The following is a 21,277-nucleotide window of genomic DNA, read 5'->3' as shown; positions in this document are numbered from 1 at the left end:
ATCAGGGGAGATGGGGGGAAGCATCCATGGAGAGCAACACTCCAGACTGGCCAAAGGGAGCCCAGGACGATGGCCGCTGGGGTCTCCAGTGCCCAGTCCCCTGGTGAGTTCCACCGCACATTCTGGGTTCTCCGTGTGCCCACCCAAAGTTGCTTTTTGTCGAGATTCAGTGGCAGGCGCCTGGGAAAGGGAGAGCCCAGAGATGCGCACAGGCGAGGTGTGAAGCGGGGTCTTGGAGGGCTAGTGGAGAGAGCTGGAGTTCCTGGAAGGTTGGGCGGGGGCCGAGGGCGGGGATGTGTGCTGGCCACTGCTCGACGCAGGGACCTGGCAGAGGAGCTGAGAGGAGCCCGCAGCCGCACGGGGTGTGTGTGCGGTGGGAGAGAAAATTCCTTTGTTGCCGACCTATCGGGCCAAGACGCGGGAGGGGGCGCCCCTCCCCCACCACCCGCCGCCGCCACCGCCGCTGCTGCTGCTGCTGCTGGCCAAGTTCACTCCTCACTGCCCCGAGTGGCTCTATCCCGGCGCCCTGGGGGAAGGCGGGGAAGGTGCTGGGTGTTGCAGGTCAGGGCCTGCCACGAGTTTCTCATTCTCCCCGCCCCCCACTCTCCCTTGCTAGCCCTCAGCAGTGCTGTCTGTTACTAATGCAAAACCTGGGGCAGGAGTGGGGATGCCCCGGAGGCTTGCAGGGTGCATGGAGAGATAACACCTTGGCAGGCAGGATCACTCCTCCCATTCCCCCTCACCCCAACTTCAGCACCCCTGTACAGGCTGGAGGACCCAGCCTGCGACCTCCTTCCACCATACCCCTGGAAACCTGCAACCTTCCCCTGACCTGGGAGGCATCCTTGGGGTTCCCCTCTCCCCACTGTTACACACACTGGGGAAGATAACCCAGGAGGACTCACCCCAAGGCCTCACACCCTGGACCACTTTTTCTCAGCTCCCACATCCAAGCAGCCCCCCCATCCTAAAATAGGAACTTCTTCACCCCTCCCTTCCTTGACACCCATAGAGAAGTGCCTGTGGGTGACTCAGTCTGGGCTTGGAACAGCCCCAGGAAGGGCTCCTGTGCTGCGAGCTTCCATGAAGGCCCCTTGCCCTGCTGAAGGTCACCCCTCCCTGGCCCCTCTGTGTTCCTTCCTCAGTCTCCCCACCGCCACAAAGGAACCACGCAGCCATTCTGGGGGTTTGTTGCATAGTATGTTTAGTGGAGTTAGATGCTGTTTAATGGCATTAGACTGGGCCTGCACCAGCTATTGCCAGGCAGAACTCAAGTCCTGAGTGCAGTTTAATCCTCTGAAAAACAGGGTGCCAAATATTTACAGATGAGGGCACCGAGGCTGAAGAGGTTCAGCCACCTGCCCAGAGACAGGCTGTGAACGAGAGAGCGGGAAGGCAGTGGTGATTGTGCTTTCAGCGCATCCTCCATGGAGAACTGGCCATGCAGTGAGAGAGTCCCTTTCCCCACAAAGGTCCCCAGCCCACAGACGACCATGGCACACGGCATGCTGCCTGGGGTCCCTGATGTCCACTCAGTCTTCTGGACCAGGTGCTCCCCCAAACCTGTCCAGACCTCCTTGGCCACTGACTGGAAAAGTGCCTGATGGATTAAGGGGTACCTAGTGAGCGAGGCCCTGGGAAGGGGCACTGGTGGTGGTGGCATAGAGTGGGGCCAATGTGGTGGTGCTGCTTCGCATTTTGTCGGTGCCACTTGACAAGCTTGATGTGCAGACTTGAACCAATCCATCCGTCGCCTCGAGGGCGGAGGCAGTGGAAAGTGGCCCGGTGCCAGGAGGAGCGTGGTGGAGAGAAAGGAGAGGTGCCAAGAGTGGCCCAGTGCTGCCCCCCTCCCTGCACTCAGGCTGGCCTCTCAACAACCACGGCTCCTTCCTTCCTTGGCACCCTGTCTGTTGTCTGCCAGGGGAACTCGGCCTTAAAGGAAAAAAAAAGTTCTCTCCTTTTCCTCGGTGCATAATGGTATCTTCATGGCAGGACTTGGCAGACCACTGGTGGTGGGGTGCAGCTCAGGGCCCGTGTTCCCCCATGTGTCTTTTCATAGAGTGCCAAGGTGCCCCCAACTCAAGGATGCCAAGGTGGGAGTGACAGCTCCTAATCGTAGTCCCTCTGACCTCTTTCTGTCAATCAGGCTCTTCTCCCCAGTGTCCAGGCCATGCTGGGGGTAATCATAACTTGACTCCTGGAGTAGATGAGGGCCCAAGTCTGTCGAGGGAGACTCAAGCTCTCCTGTGCTTTCACTCAGACGCAAAGCCAGAGACCTCCACGCGGGGTGGCTGTTTTGTCTCTCCCAGAGCTGGGTGTTCAGCAGGCAGCCACCACAATTCCTGTCTGTTCTTCCAGAAACCAGACACTCTTGTCTCCTGGGCTGACCCCTTCTCTGGGCCACCTTCCCTCTATCCCTCTCCGGCATCCTTGCCCCTTCTCTCCTCTACTGGAAAAAAGGATTAAAACCCAGAGCCAAGGTATAGCTTAGCAGCTTGCTCTGGAAACAGGTTGGTGCTTGTAAAGTGCTTTTCATGACTGACTTCACACATCTTGGCACTGCCAGAAGCATAGCCTGCCTGTGGAAGACCAGGCCGGGGTGGGGTGGGGTGGTCATTGAGAAATAAGGGTGAATGCACATCTTATATATAGCAGCACAGCCTCTGCTCTGTTTGTCATCCAAATCACATCGTTTGCCCCCTTCACCGTGACCCACAGCCAAGGGTCAGGGAAGTCACTTTTGAAGAACTTTTCCTCAGTTAAAAAGAAAGACCTCATCTCTCCAACAATTTCCGTAGCTCTTTCTAAAAGTGGAGTGGGGTGAGCATGACTGCCTATCTGCCCCATCTATGTGTCCCTTACCCCCAAGATCCCCTTCGTCGGTTCTCCACCCCAGAGAGATGGGGGGAGGCGTCCTTCAGTGATGGGGGGTGTAAGCAGTCTGGCCTTTGCCCAGGATGTGGGCTGTTACTCTGGAGAAGGGCCTCGCGCCGGGCAGGGCCCTGGCTCGATGGCCCTTTCTGCGCAGCTCCATCTTTGGCCAGGAACCTGAAGAGTTAAAAGTCTTTAGCTCGTTGCAATGAAATTATGGCTGGCAGTGGCGCCGCTGTTTGTTCAACAGACCTCCACTTTTAAACAGTTCACAAAAAGTTCATGGGGCAGCTAAAGATTATAAGAGAGAGAGAGTGTGTGTGGGGGGTGTGTGTGTGTGTGTGTGTGTGTAGGTGTAGTCAGCAGGATCCAATACTGGGCCTCACCCCTCTTCCTCTCACCCCCACCCCTGTGACACTGGACCATGCTCTGGGCCTCAGCCCTCCATCTGATCCTGTGCTGTTCAGAACACTTCATTCTGATGCAGGGTGTTATTTATCTGTGCAGTATTAATACTGAAAACCAGACGAGACCTGGAGCGGGGGAGAAGCTTTGAAAGCACTCTGTGATCCCAGGTTGTCTCTTCTAAACTCTGTCCACCTCACCCACTAAATTCAGGCTGCCCTTTCCAAAGAAAAACCCTTTCAAGGGAAGGGGGCTGCAGGCCCTGGGGGTGGGTGAAGGGCTCGGTAGGGTGATTGTGGCAACTGCCTTCCTATTTCCTCAGTCTGGTGCTCAGAGGCCCTTGTCCCCAGGTGACAACTAACAGAAGCTCTTAGGAGGCAGCTGGTGTAACTTTTGAAGACTGGAACACCAGACGATCGTGGCTTCAAGGGCACACACGCTTCTTCCCCTCATCCTTTTCTTAAGGGTTTGATAGAGGGACCCTTTGGTGTAAGGTCCGAATTTCATCATGACACGCAGCCAGGACACTTGCACTGAGGAATGTTGCTCCACCTTCTAGATTGAGACCTGTCTTCCTTTTGTTAGAAGGGGTGGCAGGGGTTAGAGAGGGGACACACTGTTGAGTGAGCCTTCTCTCGTGGTGGCCTACTCCCAGTTTGATGTGCACGTTTGGAACACAGAAGAACGGCCTGTGGACCCCCTCAGAACCTTCCTCAATGCCTGCATCCGACTGAGTCTGTCTTTGGGGCGCTGTAGCCAGCCTCCTGGAAATGTCCCAGCTTGCCTGAAGAAAGGGACACTTTGTAGACAAATAACCTCTCCAGGATCCCACCAGGCTGGACACACAGGGAGATTGCTGTCTCTCTCCCAGCTTTATTGTTGAGCTCTAACTATGCATGGTGTGTGTCTGCACGCGTGGCTCTTGATTAACAGACGGTGTTCTATGTATAGGGGCTGATGAGGGATGCTGGTGGACAAAAGCCCGAGTTAGGACAAAGAAACCCAGAGGGATAGCCTGGCTTTGGGATTGGGGTCTCCCAGGTGCTCCCCAGTCCTAGTGGCTCCCACCCAACCAACCTGGCAGTTAGCTCCCTGTGCAAAAGTGTAAAAGCAATCATTTGCATATTTTTCCCTGCTAACAAAGGAAATGTGTCGACTTAGGGAACATTTGGGCTTTCGGAAACTGTGGGTGGGTGTGTGAGGGAGGAGAAAGAAAAGTTCCCCCATGAGCTGCACACCAGGGATTTCACACTCAGGTTTGGGTCCCGGTGTACAGAGGCTGTGGCTGGGGGGTGCCTGGACAAGGCAGCGTGCGAGCTGGGGGAATTGCCGAGGGCCATCGGTCCCAGGCATTAAAGGCTCCCCTACTTATTAACCCAGCATTTAACAGCAGGATATGGGCTGAAGCGCAGTCAAAAGAAACGGCTCAACCTCCAAAGAGCAATTAAAATCCTGCACGAGGATAAATCACGCGCCGTGATAATCCTGTTAATAAAATGCAGCTTGTCCTGACCCTTCACTCATGCAGCAAACTAGAATGTGATGTGGGTGGGGGTGGTGGGCAGAGAAGGTAAGGAGGGGGGAAGGTGCCGCCTCCCCCTCCCTCCTTCCCAGTGGATGGGAAATGGGTGGCTTTTGCCCGCTCCCCCAGTGCCAGCGGCTCGCTGCCGGAGCCCAACAGCCCAGGCTGCTAAGACTTCTGCGCTCGCTAATGATTTTTGTCCCCAGCGAGCAGGCGTCATTGAATTACTCAGCCGCCTCCCTCTGCAGCTCCCAGGCCAAACCACCCAGGCAAAACCACCCGGGTTTGGGGCTTAATCTAATCTAGGGCTCGGGTGGGGTGGCTTGCCAGCCCACTGACACTTTTTAATCCTCCACCTGTAAGTCGTGCACACCACAGCCCTGGAAATGAGTCGTGGTTTGGGCTGCCGCACTGGACTGCCGTGTCTTTTATTCCGCCCCCACCACCTCCGACCCGCTCTCCCCCATCCTTTCAGCCCCAAGAAGAATCAGTGTGGGGCTCCACGGGATCCCCCACCAGCCGCTTTTTATGCAAGTGTGTTCTCCAAAGGCTGGGAAAGGGGAAGGGAGAATGGCAGGTGCAGGGTGCCATGTGCTGTACCTTGACTGATGGGGCCCCAAGGTGCTGGGCCGTCCACATCCCCGGCGCCTCCTGCTAGGGAAGTTCCATCCCCTTCCTTGAACCCCTGGGTCAGGCGTACTCCTTCACTCCCAGCCGTCTGTACAACGTCCAAGCAGGCTCTACCTTCCCGAGTGTGCATTCCACACTCCATATGAATTTGCCTAGAAAGAGGGTTTCTCTCATTCCCTGTTTGGCTCTTTTTCATTCAACCTCCTGGGATTTTTTTTGTTGTTGTTAAACAGACTAGACGCTTGAAGAAAAGCTGCCATCCAAGAAGACGACATGCTTTCAGCAACCCCCCTGTATGGGAACGTTCACAGCTGGATGAACAGCGAGAGGGTCCGCATGTGTGGAATCAGTGACGACAGGTGAATGCATGGGTCTGGCTGAGGCCTGGGGAGCATGCGGGTCCTTCCCTGGGGCTCCTAAGCAGAGCCCCCCTTCACCTCCTCACAGCCAGAGTGGGCCCAAAGGGGGGTGGTGGGGGGAGATCTCCTGCCTAGCTGGCAGCCCTTGATTTACAGTTTTAACAGGCAACCCGGCTCAGCGAAGCATTGCCGCCCTTTAAGAGATTAGCCCCTAAAGCGGCCTTTCAGTGCTCTTTCGTCCTTAATTTATTATTTCATATTTATGAAGGAGAATTAATCCCAGTCTATATGCTGCTTTAACTCTAAATGTCAGGAGTGTGGGCCCAGGTGGATCGGCATTCGATGTGCTTTTAAAACAAATAGTTTGCTCAGTAATAAATGGGGCAAAAGCCACCCTTCATTTCATGGAAGCCCAGGGTTTCTCCAGATCCTCTGCCGCCTATTTGGCGAGGCCACCGGCTCCTGGTTTCAGTCACCCAACAGTTCTGTTATGCTTCCTAATCAGTAGTTTGGGAGTGTGGGGTAGGGGCAGCTAAGCAGTAGATAATTGAAGCTGCTCTTCGGGGTAATGATGAAACTTTGCTCTGCTGTTTGTCAGCGATTTTATCCTGGGGATTTGGAAGTTGGCACCAAGCACTTTCTTTATCGATGCTCTCTGATAACAAGTCTCAGGGCAGCCACAACAGCCTGGCACAGATGTGTGGCCTCTTCCTCTGGAGCGGCTAACATTTGTATATTTGTGTGTATCCCCCATCATTTTGATAAAGGCCGTCAAATATGGCTTCATTATCACCATGGAAACCAGTTTCATAGGACGTGGTGCCTAACTTTGGGGAAAAGTTTTGAGAACCTGTCCTCCTGGGTAACACAGAAATGGTTGACATGGCTGGCCCATAGACTTTAGCCTCCAGGTCTGCCCTTTTGGCTTTGGCCATTGTACCCACACGCCTGTCCTCCGGTGGAGCTTATAAGGGTCTGCTCGGACTGCAGGGCCCAGACAGCCCTGCCCAGCCTGTGTGGAGAAACAATCGTGAAGGAGACATAGTTGTGCAGAATTTCTACCTTACCCAACTCAGGGACATATTTGTGATTTCGCATCCCCGTTCCCTTGCCTTGCTTTGGTTTTTTTCCCAGTTCGATTAAATCACCATTTGGGGATAACTTTCAATATGGGCCATGGGGGAGGAATTTTTGGTTTTTTTAAGGGCAGTTGGGAAAAAAGAGTTTTTAGAAACTGGCCTGTTCCGGGGTAATCTATGAAAGATACATTAAATGAGGAATGTTTTCATGAAGTTGGTATGTCCTTTTAAATAGGAAAATTCCCGTAAATGATGGTGACGCTTCAAAGGCCAGACTGGAACTAAGGGAAGAAAATCCCTTGAACCACAACGTGGTAAGAGATTAATGGCTTCTGTTGATGTGCTATCTGAGTATCAGTGATCTGTAATCAATCGTGCATTCATTTGCATACCATTAAAGGGCCTTTGGGGGGCTGCTGGAGAAAGCCTAGGCAGTGGGACAAGGCTTCACCCAGTTTCTTCCTGGCTTGCTTTCTTGGCTGCGCTTGCCATTTATGCCCTAATATCCTGGTGACTGGTGGGATCCGTACCACCTTTTCCTTGATAAGCTATGTGCCCCACCGGCGCTCCCAGCTGGATAAATTTCTAGCCTCCAAGTAGACCCTGAGGATTTACCTTCCCAGTAAAATATGAAACAGAGCCATCTTCAGACACCAGGGAGAAGAAGTCGAAAGACACAACTGCAGTTTGACCCATGGCCTCTTTATTGATTCGAAATGAGACAGCTCAAGTCTTCTGTTCCTTGCTGTCCCCCTGAAAGATTGGGGTTTTTTTATTATGTTAAATAATGCCTCCACACATCTGGGAAAGCCCCAGTGAACATCACCCCACCCCATCCTGAGTGGACCCAGGGAGGGTGAGTCTGAGATCTGTACCCCACAAGGTCGGTGCTGAGAGCAGTGGAGTTGGTACCACCTCAGTTGCAGCGAAGAATTTTTGCTGAGAAGGTGGATTTTCCAGAGTTAATAGATGACTGAATTAATGCAAGGGCCTCAAGTCTAAAGGGATCATTTTATGTGCTTCCAGGATACTAGTCGGACAAAGGTGAGAAGGCAGGCAGAGGAGGGTGCTGGATAAGGGGGGAGGGGGCCACGGACCTTGTGAAGCCTTGCTTTTTTAACCCTTTCCGCTCAGATCTTGAGGCTGATATCCTACTGAGCTAGTCTGTGGTTTCTCTTTGGGATGGGCTGCTTTGGAGGCACATCCTTGGTAACACCCATGTTCTTCTTGTATGAAGGTGGATGCAACCACGGCCCATCGGATCGATGGCCTGGCAGCGCTGAGCATGGACCGCACTGGCCTGATCCGGGAAGGACTGCGTGTTCCCGGAAACATCGTCTATTCTAGCTTGTGTGGACTGGGCTCAGAGAAAGGGCGGGAGGCTGCCACAACCACTCTAGGCGGTCTGGGGTTTTCTTCCGAAAGAACCCCAGAGATGCAGTTCAAACCGAATACACCCGAGACGGTGGAGGCCTCCGCTGTCTCTGGAAAGCCTCCGAATGGCTTCAGTGCTATATACAAAACACCACCAGGAATACAAAAAAGTGCTGTCCCCACGGCAGAAACTCTGGGCTTAGACAGGCCTGCCAGTGACAAACAGAGCCCGCTCAACATCAATGGTGCTAGTTACCTGCGGCTACCCTGGGTCAATCCCTACATGGAGGGGGCCACGCCAGCCATCTACCCTTTCCTTGACTCGCCAAATAAGTATTCCCTGAACATGTACAAGGCCTTGCTACCTCAGCAGTCGTATGGCCTGGCCCAGCCGCTATATTCGCCAGTCTGCACCAACGGGGAGCGATTTCTCTACCTGCCGCCACCTCACTACGTCAGTCCCCACATCCCATCGTCCCTGGCTTCCCCCATGAGGCTCTCGACGCCTTCCGCTTCTCCAGCCATCCCGCCTCTGGTCCACTGCACAGACAAAAGCCTGCCCTGGAAGATGGGTGTTAGTCCTGGGAACCCGGTCGATTCTCACTCATACCCCCACATCCAGAACAGTAAACAGCCTAGGGTGCCCTCCGCCAAGGCGGTCACCAGCGGCCTGCCAGGGGACACGGCTCTCCTGTTGCCCCCCTCGCCTCGGCCTTCACCCCGAGTCCACCTTCCCTCCCAGCCTACTGCGGACACCTACTCTGAATTCCACAAGCACTATGCCCGGATCTCCACCTCACCCTCTGTCACCCTGTCAAAGCCATACATGACGGTCAGCAGCGAGTTTCCCGCAGCCAGGCTCTGCAGCAGCAAGTATCCAAAGGCTCCAGAAGGAGCCGAAAGCGCCCAGCCAGTTCCTGGGCACACTCGGAAAACAGCGGGTCAGGACAGAAAGGATGGCAGCTCACCTCCTCTGTTGGAGAAGCAGACGGTTACCAAAGACGTCACCGATAAGCCACTAGACTTGTCTTCTAAAGTGGTGGATGTAGACACTTCCAAAGCTGACCACATGAAGAAGATGGCACCCACCGTCCTGGTTCACAGCAGAGCTGGAAGTGGCCTAGTGCTCTCCGGAAGTGAGATTCCGAAAGAAACACTATCTCCTCCAGGAAACGGCTGTGCTATCTATAGATCTGAGATCATTAGCACGGCTCCCTCGTCCTGGGTGGTGCCTGGGCCAAGTCCTAACGAAGAGAACAATGGCAAAGGCCTGCCGCTGAAGAACAAGGCCTTGGACTGGGCCCTCCCGCAGCAGCGCAGTTCTTCGTGTCCCCGCATGGGCGCCACCGACACCGTGGTCACTAATGTGTCCGGCTCAGTGTCCAGTGCCGGCCGCCCAGCCTCTGCATCTCCAGCCCCAAACGCCACTGCTGATGGCAGCAAGACCAGCAGGGGCTCTGTGGACACCACACCGTCTGTCATCCAGCACGTGGGCCAGCCCCCGACCACGCCTGCCAAGCACAGCGGCAGCACCGGCAGCAAGGGCGCCAAAGCCAGCAACCCAGAGCCAAGCTTCAAAGCAAATGAGAACGGGCTCCCACCAAGCTCGATATTTCTCTCTCCAAATGAGGCGTTCAGGTCCCCACCAATTCCCTACCCCAGGAGTTACCTCCCTTACCCAGCACCCGAAGGCATTGCCTTAAGTCCCCTCTCCTTGCATGGCAAAGGCCCTGTCTACCCTCACCCGGTGTTGTTGCCCAGCGGCAGTCTCTTTCCTGGGCACCTCGCCCCAAAGCCTGGACTGCCCTACGGGCTGCCCACAGGCCGGCCGGAGTTCGTGACCTACCAGGACGCGCTGGGGTTGGGCATGGTGCATCCCATGTTGATACCTCACACACCCATTGAGATCACTAAAGAGGAGAAACCAGAGAGGAGGTCCCGGTCCCATGAGAGGGCCCGCTACGAGGACCCAAGCCTCCGAAACAGGTTTTCCGAGATACTCGAAGCTAGTGGCACCAAGTTACATCCAGAAGTCACCACGGACAAGAACCTCAAGCCCAGCCCTAGCTGGAATCAAGGGAAGACCGTTGTTAAGAGTGACAAGCTTGTCTATGTAGACCTCCTCCGGGAAGAGCCCGACGCGAAGACTGAAGCCAACACATCCAAACCCGGCTTCACAGCTGAGAGTGTCGGCCAGAGCACTGAGCCCAGCAAACCCCCAGCTGAGCCGGCCCTGCAGCCCCACCGGGATTTCGTCACCCTCAGAGATGAGCTGGGGCGCATCAATGACTTCCACGACACCTATGCTTTCAAACAGGCTCCAGGCCAGTCAGTTTTCAACTTAAGCAAGGAGAATGTTCCAGCGGGAACCAACAAGGAGAATCTGGCAATGCCGGTCTCCACTCCGTTCCTGGAGCCGACCCCGGGGAGCGATGGCCCTGCGGTCACTTTCGGGAAAACCCAAGAGGAACCCAAACCATTTTGCGTGGGCGGTGCCCCACCGAGCGTGGACGCCACCCCCACCTATACCAAAGATGGAGCCGATGAGGCAGAATCAACTGATGGCAAAGTTCTGAAACCAAAGCCATCTAAGCTGGCAAAGAGAATCGCCAACTCTGCTGGTTACGTGGGTGACCGGTTCAAGTGCGTCACTACCGAACTGTATGCCGATTCCAGTCAGCTCAGCCGGGAGCAGCGGGCATTGCAGGTGAGCCCCCCACCCAAATTGCAGGAGCCTGACCAGTTGTCAGTTTTTTTTTGTTTTGTTTATTTTTTTTAATGTTCAAAGAGGAAGGGGGCGGGGGTACTAGAGCAGGACACCGGGCAGATTTGATTAATGAAGTTTATGATAATATAATTTTTTGAAATGTATCCAGTAAGGGAACATAAGTGGATTCTTGTGGATTTTAAGCAAACTCCACTTGAATGCTGATAACGGAAGTTTTAGAGGATGTCTAAAATACTGCATGACATTGACGTATCAATTGCTTTGATTTCTCTGCCGTTACTTTACTGTACGTTAACAAATGAATCTAACAGCACTGCTTAGAATGCCTTACGTGATACTTGGTGGAGGTGTGTAGCCGCCGCATGTCTGTGAGATTTGTGCAGTTTTTCTTTCACCAAAAAAAGAAAAAACAACAAAAAAACCTCGATTAAAGGGATAGAGTATGTATTTAACTTGCTAGTGAATGATAGATGTTGTCTAGGAATTTCCTTAAGATATTTTACTTTTAATTAAAAGCTAAATAAAGCCAAATTGTTTTGCAATGTTAAGAAAAAAATTGGTTTATGCTTATAAAAATGGATGAAGTTATCTAAATGATCCATTGAGTGCCCATTTTAATTACATAGATGGAAGGATTACAAGAGGACAGTATTTTATGTCTACCCGCTGCTTACTGTGAGGTCAGTTCTTCAAATTTTTATTACTAGAATCTTACATAAACTTTTTGAGTTAAATTTCATTTCCAAATATACAAAGGGAAGTTTGTGGGCCATGGTCGTCTTTATTCATTGTGCATTTGTTTTCTTTTCTGTTGTGTTTTTTGTTTTGCTTTCTTTGCGTTGTGTTTGTTTTGTTTTATTTACCTTCGAAAGAGAATGTCTGTCTCTATGCCAGTGTATGTATGGCTCTACATACACACCGCATATATCTCTACACACATATGGCTTTATGAATACAGAGTGTGGGACTGCTTAACATATAGACACTCTTATATTTGTATCATTAACTTTTAAAATATCTCAGTTGTATCATAAAGTGTGGTTGGTTTTGGGCAAACTTTTCTTGGAAAATACTTTCCTTTAAGGTAAGGCCAATGAAGTAGCTTTAATGGTAAGGTGTTTGTTTTTTTTTCATCTCCATTCTCTTCCTAGCGTGCAATGATGCGCTTCTCAGAGTTGGAGATGAAAGAGCGAGAAGGTGGCCACCCCCCAACCAAGGACTCCGAGGTGTGCAAATTCAGCCCCACTGACTGGGAAAGGTTGAAAGGAAGTCAGGACAAAAAGCCAAAGTCGGTCGCCCTGGAGGAGGCCATTGCCGACCACAACAACAGTGAGAGATGTAAGTGAACCCCAGTGGCTTGTGTGTTGTGCCATGTTGGTGAGAACAGGGCGATTTGGCTGTTTTATACATGAGGCATGTGTGAGACATTGTTTCCTGGGATGTGTCTCCTTTTCCAGAGAAACACTGGTCCCGTAGTTAATGTAATATAATAGAGCAGAGGAATGGCGATGCAAGACCTCAAGCGCAGCAAATATTTTATAGCAGGTAGGGGTATGGGTTTTTGGTAGCAGTGGAATGAATGACACTTGCAGCCAGAGCCAGACCTTCCATAGCAATGGTCTCCTCTAGTAGGAAATGGAACGTCCTCGTCTTCTCCCTCCAAAAGCAGAAGTTTTGCTAAAATGGGATGAGGGCTGATGAAGGCACCAGCAAGATGAGCATAGTTATTTTCTGTGGCAGGTTTGTTTGCAGCCATTAGGAGTTGACAGCACACTCCAAGGGCATGGGATAAACATGTTTATCACACCCCACTAGACAGGGGGTGTCTTATGTTAATGCAGGCAGAATTGGAGAGAAAGCTAGGGCTTGCCTTGGGTCACTGCTGTCCCAACCACTGCTCCTCCACTGGGGTTGACTTCGGGATGTATTGTCAACTTCCTGAGCTCAGGAGGTGTGTTGGCGGCCAGTGGAGGTCTTTCCCTGTTTTCTTCAGTGTGCGTGCTTGGGGCCTGCAGCCCACTCCGGACCCCACAGACCTCACCAGTGATGGTGAATGAGGGCATGAGGTGAACATCGAGGACAGGGTGGGTGCAGAATCCTCCTGAGACAGGACGGTTGGGGATGGTGGGCACATTTGGAAGGTCTGGGTCCTTGGTGGGAACGGGGTGATTCAGCTCCCAGCGCTGAGGGAGTTGAGAGGAAGCAATACGCTTCCGGTGGCTTGACATTTGGGTGGCAGCTGCTCAGAGAACAGGTCTGTCTAGCCATCCTTGCCAGCCATGGATCTCCGGGCCAGGATTCTGGGTGAGCCACACCAGGACCGGCTGGTTCTGCATGGTCTCGAAGGGTGCTTCTCTAGGGAGGGGAAGCGGGGTCTGCCTGTTCTGGGGGGATGGTGAGGGAAGCTGGAGGAAGGGAGCAGGAAGTTAGCTCGCTTGAGTCTTCTTGCCCTTTTTTCCAGCAACATGGCCAGACCCAAGGTGGCCAGTACCCCTCACATCTCTGTGGCTTTACTCCAGCCTTCTTCCCAGAGAAGTTAATGTGTCTTTCCCCATCTTGCCTGCTGAGCCTCAAGACGAGGCTGGTGGGGAGCAGGGCCTGAGCCCCAGTTGATTTGGAAAGCCACCTCACCAACCCCCCACCCCCGACTACCCCCTCTGAGCTCAGGGCATGGGTTTCTTCCTGGAGCACCCAGGACATGGTCCAGTGAGTCATTGAATCACTGCCACCATGGGAGGGCAGGAGGAGGGTTGGGGAAGGTGAGGAGCTCCGTTTGCCTTCTGGAGACTTGTGGTTTGTAGTCGGTTGAGAAGGTTCACCTAATTAAAGGAGCCATTGTCCTTACTGCCGCCTCCGAATCCACAGCACAGCAGGTGTTCAGTCCATTCAACTGGAAATTAATGGGCCTTCCTGTCCTTGAACCGTCATATCTTGAGCCCATGCTGGCTCAGAGGGTCCTTCTAATGGGTGTCAGTGTGGTTGAGAGCCACAGAGTGAGCATGTGGGAGCTGGGGTGGGCTGGGGTCATGAGAGGTCCAGACGTCTCTGTCTGCCTTCCCCCTCCTGAAGTAGCCTCCCCCGAGAGTGACCAGGTGCTTCTAAGATGGTGGGGCTTGCAAGTGGCTTGTTCAAAAAAAAGTGAATTAACTTGAAAATACAATGGCCAGGATTTTCATTTGTTATGATCACTGTTCTTTATGATCGCAGGGGTGGCTGAGTTCAATTTTATTTTGGAAGTTCACCAAATGAGTTTGGAGGTTCCTCAAACTGGGAAGTTCATTATCGCTAGGAACCCTCAGTGACATTTGAAAATGGGGTGGGACAAGGAGGTATTGGCCCCTTCGTTCTCGAACTTGAAATGACCGCCTGCAGTGCCTGGCCAGAAACTGGAGGAAACCTCAGTCAAGGGGCTTCATGAAACTTCTTAGCTCAGGGAACTTCTCTTCCATATGAGCATCTGCACATTTGTAAACTAATTTGAAACAGAGATTCCCTAGGCTTCCTCTGTAGAGGGTGTAAGTTTTAACAAGGTTAGCCTTTACTGGCAGTGCTATACTTAAGCTGCAGAGAAGGGGATTTCAATTGTGGGGAGCCCTCCAACATCTCAGAGCCCTCCCACCTTGTTTAGGCCTCACCGGGCATGGCTCCTCAATGGTGAGGGTGCTTTGTTGCCACGGTGACTTGTAAATGTTGCTATGGTGATGCTTCTCTGAGGTGATGCTATGGCACAACCATGATAAATTATGGGATATATGTGTTGTGAGTCATATGACCACACTGCAGGGAGCAAGTGTTAAACCTCAAACAACACAGCCATGTTCACACCTGCTTAGACTGGGTGACCAAGGGCCCATGGCTTCCCACTTTTAGGAGGACCAAAAGTAGCAGTGATGGCCAAGCCTGATGGTTGGGATCCCCATGTATCTCTCTGTCCATCTCCTTTACCCTCAAGGGTCATCCTCTGGGTCCTGTGTAGTCCTGTGGTTAGAACAGTGATTGAAAAGCTCCAGGTGACACAAGAGTCTCTTCCCCCGTAGGTGGTGGCCATGGGTATCTTGGCCAGTCAGGCTGGATGTCCTTCAGGGTTCTTCAGGGTTATTATTGGCCTGGGTAGGGTCACACTAGCATAAGGTCTTGCGGGGCCTTAACTGAGAAGAATTGAGATCTTTGCCCTGAAAGACTCGGGCACTGGGAGAGGGAGACTGGATGGACCTATTTGGGGAAAGATCCTCTCACCTAATGGGGAAGAAAGCAACTAAGCGATGTGCGTGGGGGGATGATTTCAGTGAGCCCTGATTTGAGCAGTGGAAATTTCCTGAGTAATAGTCCAGGATGAGGAACCACGGACATTATCATGGGGTCCCTGGGGACAAGGACCATTGGGAAGGTCAGGTGCAGGAGCGCCCTCCCTAGCTGAGTGGGTATGGTGGGCATGTGTGTGGCGCACTCTTGGTCCTGGTGAGTGAAGGGGTGCCCTCTGCACCCAGGCAGCTTTTACCAGATGGGAAGCCTAGAGGAGCCCCCAGGAAGGGTCTGACTCATTGGGGTGCACTTACTCTTCCAGGAACAGAAGGAAGAGCTTCCACGGTCACTGCCTGCCCACACCTGAGAAGCTGTCATCATAGATCCCCCAAGTGGTTTTCTATGGGCAAGAAATACTGGCCTTTTGTAGCCAAAGATATAAAGTAATTTCACTGTTAATGAAGGTAGCTGGCCTTGAGGGTGAAAACTTAGATGGAAAACCTTCTCCCTGAGCCAGATGCCTCCCTAGATGGATTGAGACTGTTACAGATACAGGGTTAAAATGTAGTAGGTGAAAGTGGAATCAGAAACACTGAGGGTAGACAGCTTCTTCACGTGATTGGGGACATCTCAGATGGGCAGGGCCCCACACTGACGGCATTCGCTGACATCACCCAGTTACCTCTCCTTCCAAACCACCGAGTTGGAACCATCTTTCCTAGCTAAAGTAGGTGGGGGGGAACTCACTTTGAATGAACTTTAAAATTGGACATGGGGGTTCGTAAAGTAGCCGTTACACTTCTCCATGGGTCTTCTTCCATGGGGCTTTTAGGAAAGGCTGATTGGACCAGAGAAGTCCAGTGGTGTAACCAGGAGGGCTCACCTCTTAAGATAGCATACATTTCAGGCCTGAAATTCAGTCTGCTCTGAAAATCTTGGCATCTTTTGGTTAAAGGAATTTTTCCAGCCTTTCCTTGTGTTTCTGAAGCCCACCCACAGGAGGAGGCTTGCAGTAACACTCCCACTTTACAACTGAAGGGGGCCAAGTTGTAAAGAGGTGCTGTTCCTGCCAGAGTGGTTCAGAGGGTCACAAAGCAGCCAAGGTGAGAGTTGCAGCACACCCTCTTCCCAGGCCCTCAGTGATCTGGACTATATCCCCCATGAGCACAGGCCAGGAGTCTGGGATTTTTCCTGCTGCCATGACAGGAGACCCAAGCAGTTGAGGTGATTCCACCATCCCTTGGCAAGGGTAGACGGGGAGCTGTCCCACCTTGGGATGCCCTTGGAGAAAAGATCAATGGGTTCCAGCATTGAGAACACAGGCCAGGCTAGCCAAGGCCGGGGTGAAATTTGTCCCCACAACTGACTGCCATTAAATGCTGAGAATGCCCGCGCAAGAGAGGTTGATTAGGGGGCTAGCCAGCTGGGCAGAAGTGTTATATATGGGAACATGAAGAGTGTGTCTATGATTTCATCTAAAAGATGTGCTCAAGGAGCATAGCTTAGGTGTTAACGGAAATACCAAAGTCATACCAACCCACCCCCCACCCCGGGGTGATGGTCAGGGTCATCTTAGGGGAACACAATCATTATGGAATTATTTGCATGCTAGGAAAAAATACGATCAGCAATGCAATCAAACTGTTCTTTGGCTGGAGCAAAAGTGAGGAGTGATGTGAGGCTGGGATGATTGGAAGAAAAGCCCCAAGTGGTGCTAGATTGAGTGGAAGGAGCCGAAGCAGGCAGGGCTGGGGTGTGAGCGGTTCAGCCCCCAGTGAAGGGGGTGGAGTCTAGTCTTTGGAACATGGAGGAGTGCCCCGTGTGCGCGCGGCTCCCCCCCCCCGCCCCGTTGGTGGCAGTGAAATGCTTTTCCCCCCAGTGGTTGTGGAAAGAGGGCACAGGGACTTGTAGAGATCTGGTTGAGTTCTTTGAAACTGCCCTTCACCTTTGTACATACAACAGGAAGCCTTGCCTTTGGCTTTGCCAGGCTTCCTCCTCCCTTGGTCTCCAAGCCTCCCACCATTCTTGCCCTGTTCTCTTCACCCTTGCCCCTGCTGACCCAAGTGAACATTGGTTCTGTCCCTGTGGGTGTGGCATTTGGGGGACATTTGGTCTTTTTATTACGTCGTCCTTTTATTTCAAAATAATGACCTCAGCAGCTGTTTCCATAGAGACGGGTAGCTCAGCCCTGGCTTAAGCTTGCTGCGGGCTCACCTACTCGCAGTTGGTAAAGGTCCAGGAGGGGACCTGAGTGCCATCAAAGTTGACCAACTGGGAGGTGGCTGGCAGGCAGTTCTCTCATGTGCTTATAGAAGAGTGATATTGATGCCTCATCTTGACTTTCTCCGACCTCAACTATGGACACGGAGAAGGGCAATAGTGAGTGTCCCACACCCCTCATTTTCTGGGCCGAGTATCTTCAGGTGCCCTTCCTTTGGGACATGGTCTTTCCGAGGGTCTTGTGCTTCCAGCACGGGAGGCCCCCAGTCTCCAAAGGGGAGGGTCTGTTGGTAGCAGATTACCTCGGGCGTAGGGATCCGACGCGTAGGGATCGCGCCGGCTCCCCAACCCTGCCTGCCTCGTGACCTCTGTTCCTTCCTTCCCTGTTGTTCTCCCTGCCCGCCCCGACAGGCGATTATAGTGCCGGAAGCAAACACGACCCCTTTGAAGCCCCAGACGACAAAGATGTTTCCGTGGAGAAATACTTCCTGGATCGGCAGCCGGTGAGCGATCCCTCCGCCGACCAGGTCACCCCAGACATGCCGAACAGCCCCACCCTCCGGGCGGACAGAAAGCGCAAGGTCTCAGGGGACAGCAGCCACACTGAGACCACTGTGGAAGAGCTCCCTGAGGACCCGCTGCTGAAAGCCAAGCGAAGACGGGTCTCCAAAGGTGAGCTTGGCCCGGCTGCCGGCCCCACAGGGCACCCAGGGGAAGTAAAGTCCGGGGGTGGAGCAATGGAAGGTTCCAGTCCCACCTTGGAGCCCTGGGGCAACCCACTCACACCTCCCCCGTCCCAAGCCAGGTACAGGAGCCCAAAGATGACCAAAGGCAAATAGGCCCCCCTCCCGAGACTTGGTGACAAGTTCCACAGTGACCACACCCCTCCCCTCCCCCACCCCGGCAGTGATGTATAAGACAGTTTCTTCCCCGCCCCAGGGGGCTTTTTGATTAATTTATAGTTATTTCTCCATTAGATGACTGGCCTGAGAGGGAAATGACAAACAGTTCCTCTAACCACTTAGAAGACCCACATTATAGTGAGCTGACCAACCTGAAGGTGTGCATTGAATTAACAGGGCTCCATCCCAAAAAGCAACGCCACTTGCTGCACCTTAGAGAACGGTGGGAGCAGCAGGTGTCGGCAGCAGAGAGCAAACCTGGCCGGCAGGGCAGGAAGGAAGTGACCCAGGCAGCTCAGCCTGAGGTTGCCGCCCAGGGCAATAACATCTCCGAAGAGAAACCTGGCAGGAAAAGGGCAGAAGCCAAAGGCAACAGAACCTGGTCGGAAGAGTCCCTCAAATCCAGTGACAGTGAACAAGGTATGCACGGGTTGTTTTGGGGGGGTGGGAGGGGCTCCTGGAGGTTGGGTCACCTGCCCTCTGTGGGAAAGGGCCCTGGAGGAGACCTGAGCTCCATCCAAGTTGACGGAGTAGCATGTGGCAGGTGGGGAGTTCTCTCCATGAGGTCCTTTCAGCGTCCACACTTCCTTCTCGAATATACCGTGAGGAGGGAGCTCCATTTCCTGGGCTGCACCTCACCCGCCTCATGGATGGGCAAAGAAGGGAGGCCCTGGGTGACCCCTCACTCCAGGCTCAGGCAGTCCCCAGTCTCCACGTCCCAAGTACCCAAGGCCCCCTATGGGTGGGGGCTGGAGAGCAGGAAGGGCTGGCTTCTGCACCCCTGTCCAGGCCCTTTGAAACAACTTGCCATTTGGCGTTTGAATGTGGGATAATTAAAATATTAATGCTTTGAAAACATAATTGGTATATCTTTAAAAACTGAAGCCACTCCAGTGATCAGTGATAACAATGGGCTTTTCTTTCCGCACCGGCTACAACTGTGTAACGCCTGCTTTTTCTCTCCCCACCCCCTGCCTCCCGCCCGCCTGCCCCCACCCCCCCCCCCCCCCGCCCCCTCCGGATTTAGGTTTGCCTGTGTTCTCCGGCTCTCCGCCCATGAGGAGCTTTTCATCCACCAATTTAACCGGCAGAAAGCAGAGTCAGCCAAGCTGTACGGCAGGCTCGAGGCTGCCTGCCAAACAGCAGAAAATTAAAGAAAGCCAGAAGACAGATGTGCTGTGCACGGACGAAGAGGAGGATTGCCAGGCTGCCTCCCTGCTGCAGAGATACCCCGACAACAGCGAGAAACCATCCGGGAAGCGACTGTGCAAAACCAAGCATTTGATCCCGCAGGAGCCCAGGCGGAGCTTGCCGCTGCCAGGGGACTACTACGTGGAGAATGCCGATGGCAAGGTACCTCTTGCCCCCGGCACTCCCCCCTGGGTCGTGCCAGTGCATCCTGCCTGCCTGCTTCTCCGCTTCCGGGGACAAAGGTTTCCTTTTCCTGAACACCCTCCCCCAAAATGTCACTGCCCTGTCCTAGGGGGCCTGTATCCTGGGTGGTGCTAAAGTTTCCGGCTAGTAGAAACACAACCCCTTCTCCCCGCCCCCCCCCCCCCCCCCCCACCCACACAAAAGAGGAGGGGGAAAGCGCTATGGCGGAAGGACATCCCACAATGTGTGCGCTGCCCGCTTTCTTGGTAGGTGACCGTCCGGAGATTCCGAAAGCGGCCCGAGCCCAGTTCCGACTATGATCTGTCACCGGCCAAGCAAGACCAGAAGCCGCTGGACCGTTTGCAACCACTGCTACCAGTTTCGCAGACGTCACAGCTGCCCTGCTCAAGCTCTCCGCCGGAGGCCACCCAGTCCCGCCCGATGCCACCAGAAGCGCGGAGGCTTATTGTCAATAAGAATGCAGGCGAGACGCTCCTGCAGCGGGCTGCCCGGCTGGGCTACGAGGTGAGCATCCTCGTGGGTGTGCTGGATACCGGCTGCCGCTCCGGGGGTGGGGGCCCCATTGGCGGGGGCGGAGGGTGGAACCTCAGAGCCCAACTCTCCTCCACGTTTGGGGCTGGGCTGGGTGTTCCAATGGGATGTTTGCGTTAGCCCCCGCTCACGCTGCTGGCTCTTTGGTGGCTTGTTCAGTCGCGGTGTGAAAAGAAAGGCTTCTCTGATGTTTGCTTCGTGTTCAGGCAGGTAGGCTGCTTCGGCATCTTCCAGTCTGGCTCACTTATCTCTGATATAAAATCTGACCTAACCCAGGGCTTGGCGACTAGGGGAATTTTAATGAGCCCATTTGGATTCTGATTAGCAAGGGGTAGAGAAGTTATTAACTCTACTTTTGGCTGCTGCGCTGTTTGGAGGCAGAGTGATGCCCCCCCCCCCACCGTGGGGTAACAGCGGGAAATGTCTGTGCAGAGTAGGGGTGGTGATGGGGCAGACCTGAGGGGTCTCTTTGAGAGAGGGTACTGGAGCCCAGGGCTGATGGTAAAGGAGGTTTGGTCCTTAACCAGGACTCCTGGTCCACACCGCTGTATCCCAACCCAAACCTGGCACAGCTGATGACAACCATGGCCTCTACTGCCAGAGCAATATAGATAGAAAGGTAACTGATATCTTTCTAAGCTTGTGTGATCCACAGTAACTCCCTTCACCCTTGTAAGGGAGGCATCTTCACGTGGCAGTAGCTAGGACTAGCCCACTTCCAGATGAGGAGACTGAGCCTCAGAGGGGTTAACTGATACTGGCAGTCTACAGTCTGGCTCCACAGCCCACCCTCCCCCACCACGCTCCTCACCAAGACTGGCTCACATTGGAATTGCCCTTTTTACAGTTTAGAACCTCTGTGAGATAGATGACTCCTTCTGCCCTGTGTGCCTCCCCCACCGCACTTGTCAGCTGCAATTGTGATGTAATAGCCCACAGGGCAGAGGCATTTTTTCAAGCTGGCATCAGCTCTCTGGGAGTTGAATGGTCACAGTAAAATGCGGCTCAGCAGGCCAAGC

The 21,277-nt window shown here is 53.4% G+C and overlaps 1 protein-coding gene across 14 annotated transcripts in view; it reads left to right on the top strand.

The window, feature by feature from the left end:
- Positions 1 to 21,277, top strand: part of BCOR (BCL6 corepressor) — a 118,872-nt gene that overhangs the window by 87,374 nt on the left and 10,221 nt on the right. For 9 of the 14 annotated variants that reach the window (XM_027533114.1, XM_027533115.1, XM_027533117.1 and 6 more), the window contains exons 2-10: positions 5,662 to 5,787; positions 7,102 to 7,180; positions 8,104 to 10,947; positions 11,595 to 11,648; positions 12,120 to 12,306; positions 17,842 to 18,102; positions 18,408 to 18,752; positions 19,360 to 19,685; positions 19,977 to 20,231. In XM_027533114.1, coding sequence (XP_027388915.1) covers positions 5,702 to 5,787; positions 7,102 to 7,180; positions 8,104 to 10,947; positions 11,595 to 11,648; positions 12,120 to 12,306; positions 17,842 to 18,102; positions 18,408 to 18,752; positions 19,360 to 19,685; positions 19,977 to 20,231 — 4,437 coding nt within the window. In that variant the 5' untranslated portion in view covers positions 5,662 to 5,701. The remainder of the gene's footprint in view (positions 1 to 5,661; positions 5,788 to 7,101; positions 7,181 to 8,103; positions 10,948 to 11,594; positions 11,649 to 12,119; positions 12,307 to 17,841; positions 18,103 to 18,407; positions 18,753 to 19,359; positions 19,686 to 19,976; positions 20,232 to 21,277) is intronic. The other 5 variants (XM_027533123.1, XM_027533125.1, XM_027533124.1 and 2 more) reach the window with 3 other exon arrangements.

Source organism: Bos indicus x Bos taurus, chromosome X (genome assembly GCF_003369695.1).
Source record: "Bos indicus x Bos taurus breed Angus x Brahman F1 hybrid chromosome X, Bos_hybrid_MaternalHap_v2.0, whole genome shotgun sequence".
Classification (NCBI taxonomy): domain Eukaryota; kingdom Metazoa; phylum Chordata; class Mammalia; order Artiodactyla; family Bovidae; genus Bos; species Bos indicus x Bos taurus.
Note: the sequence above shows the minus strand (reverse complement) of the source record. Positions and strands in the feature narration are given on the sequence as shown.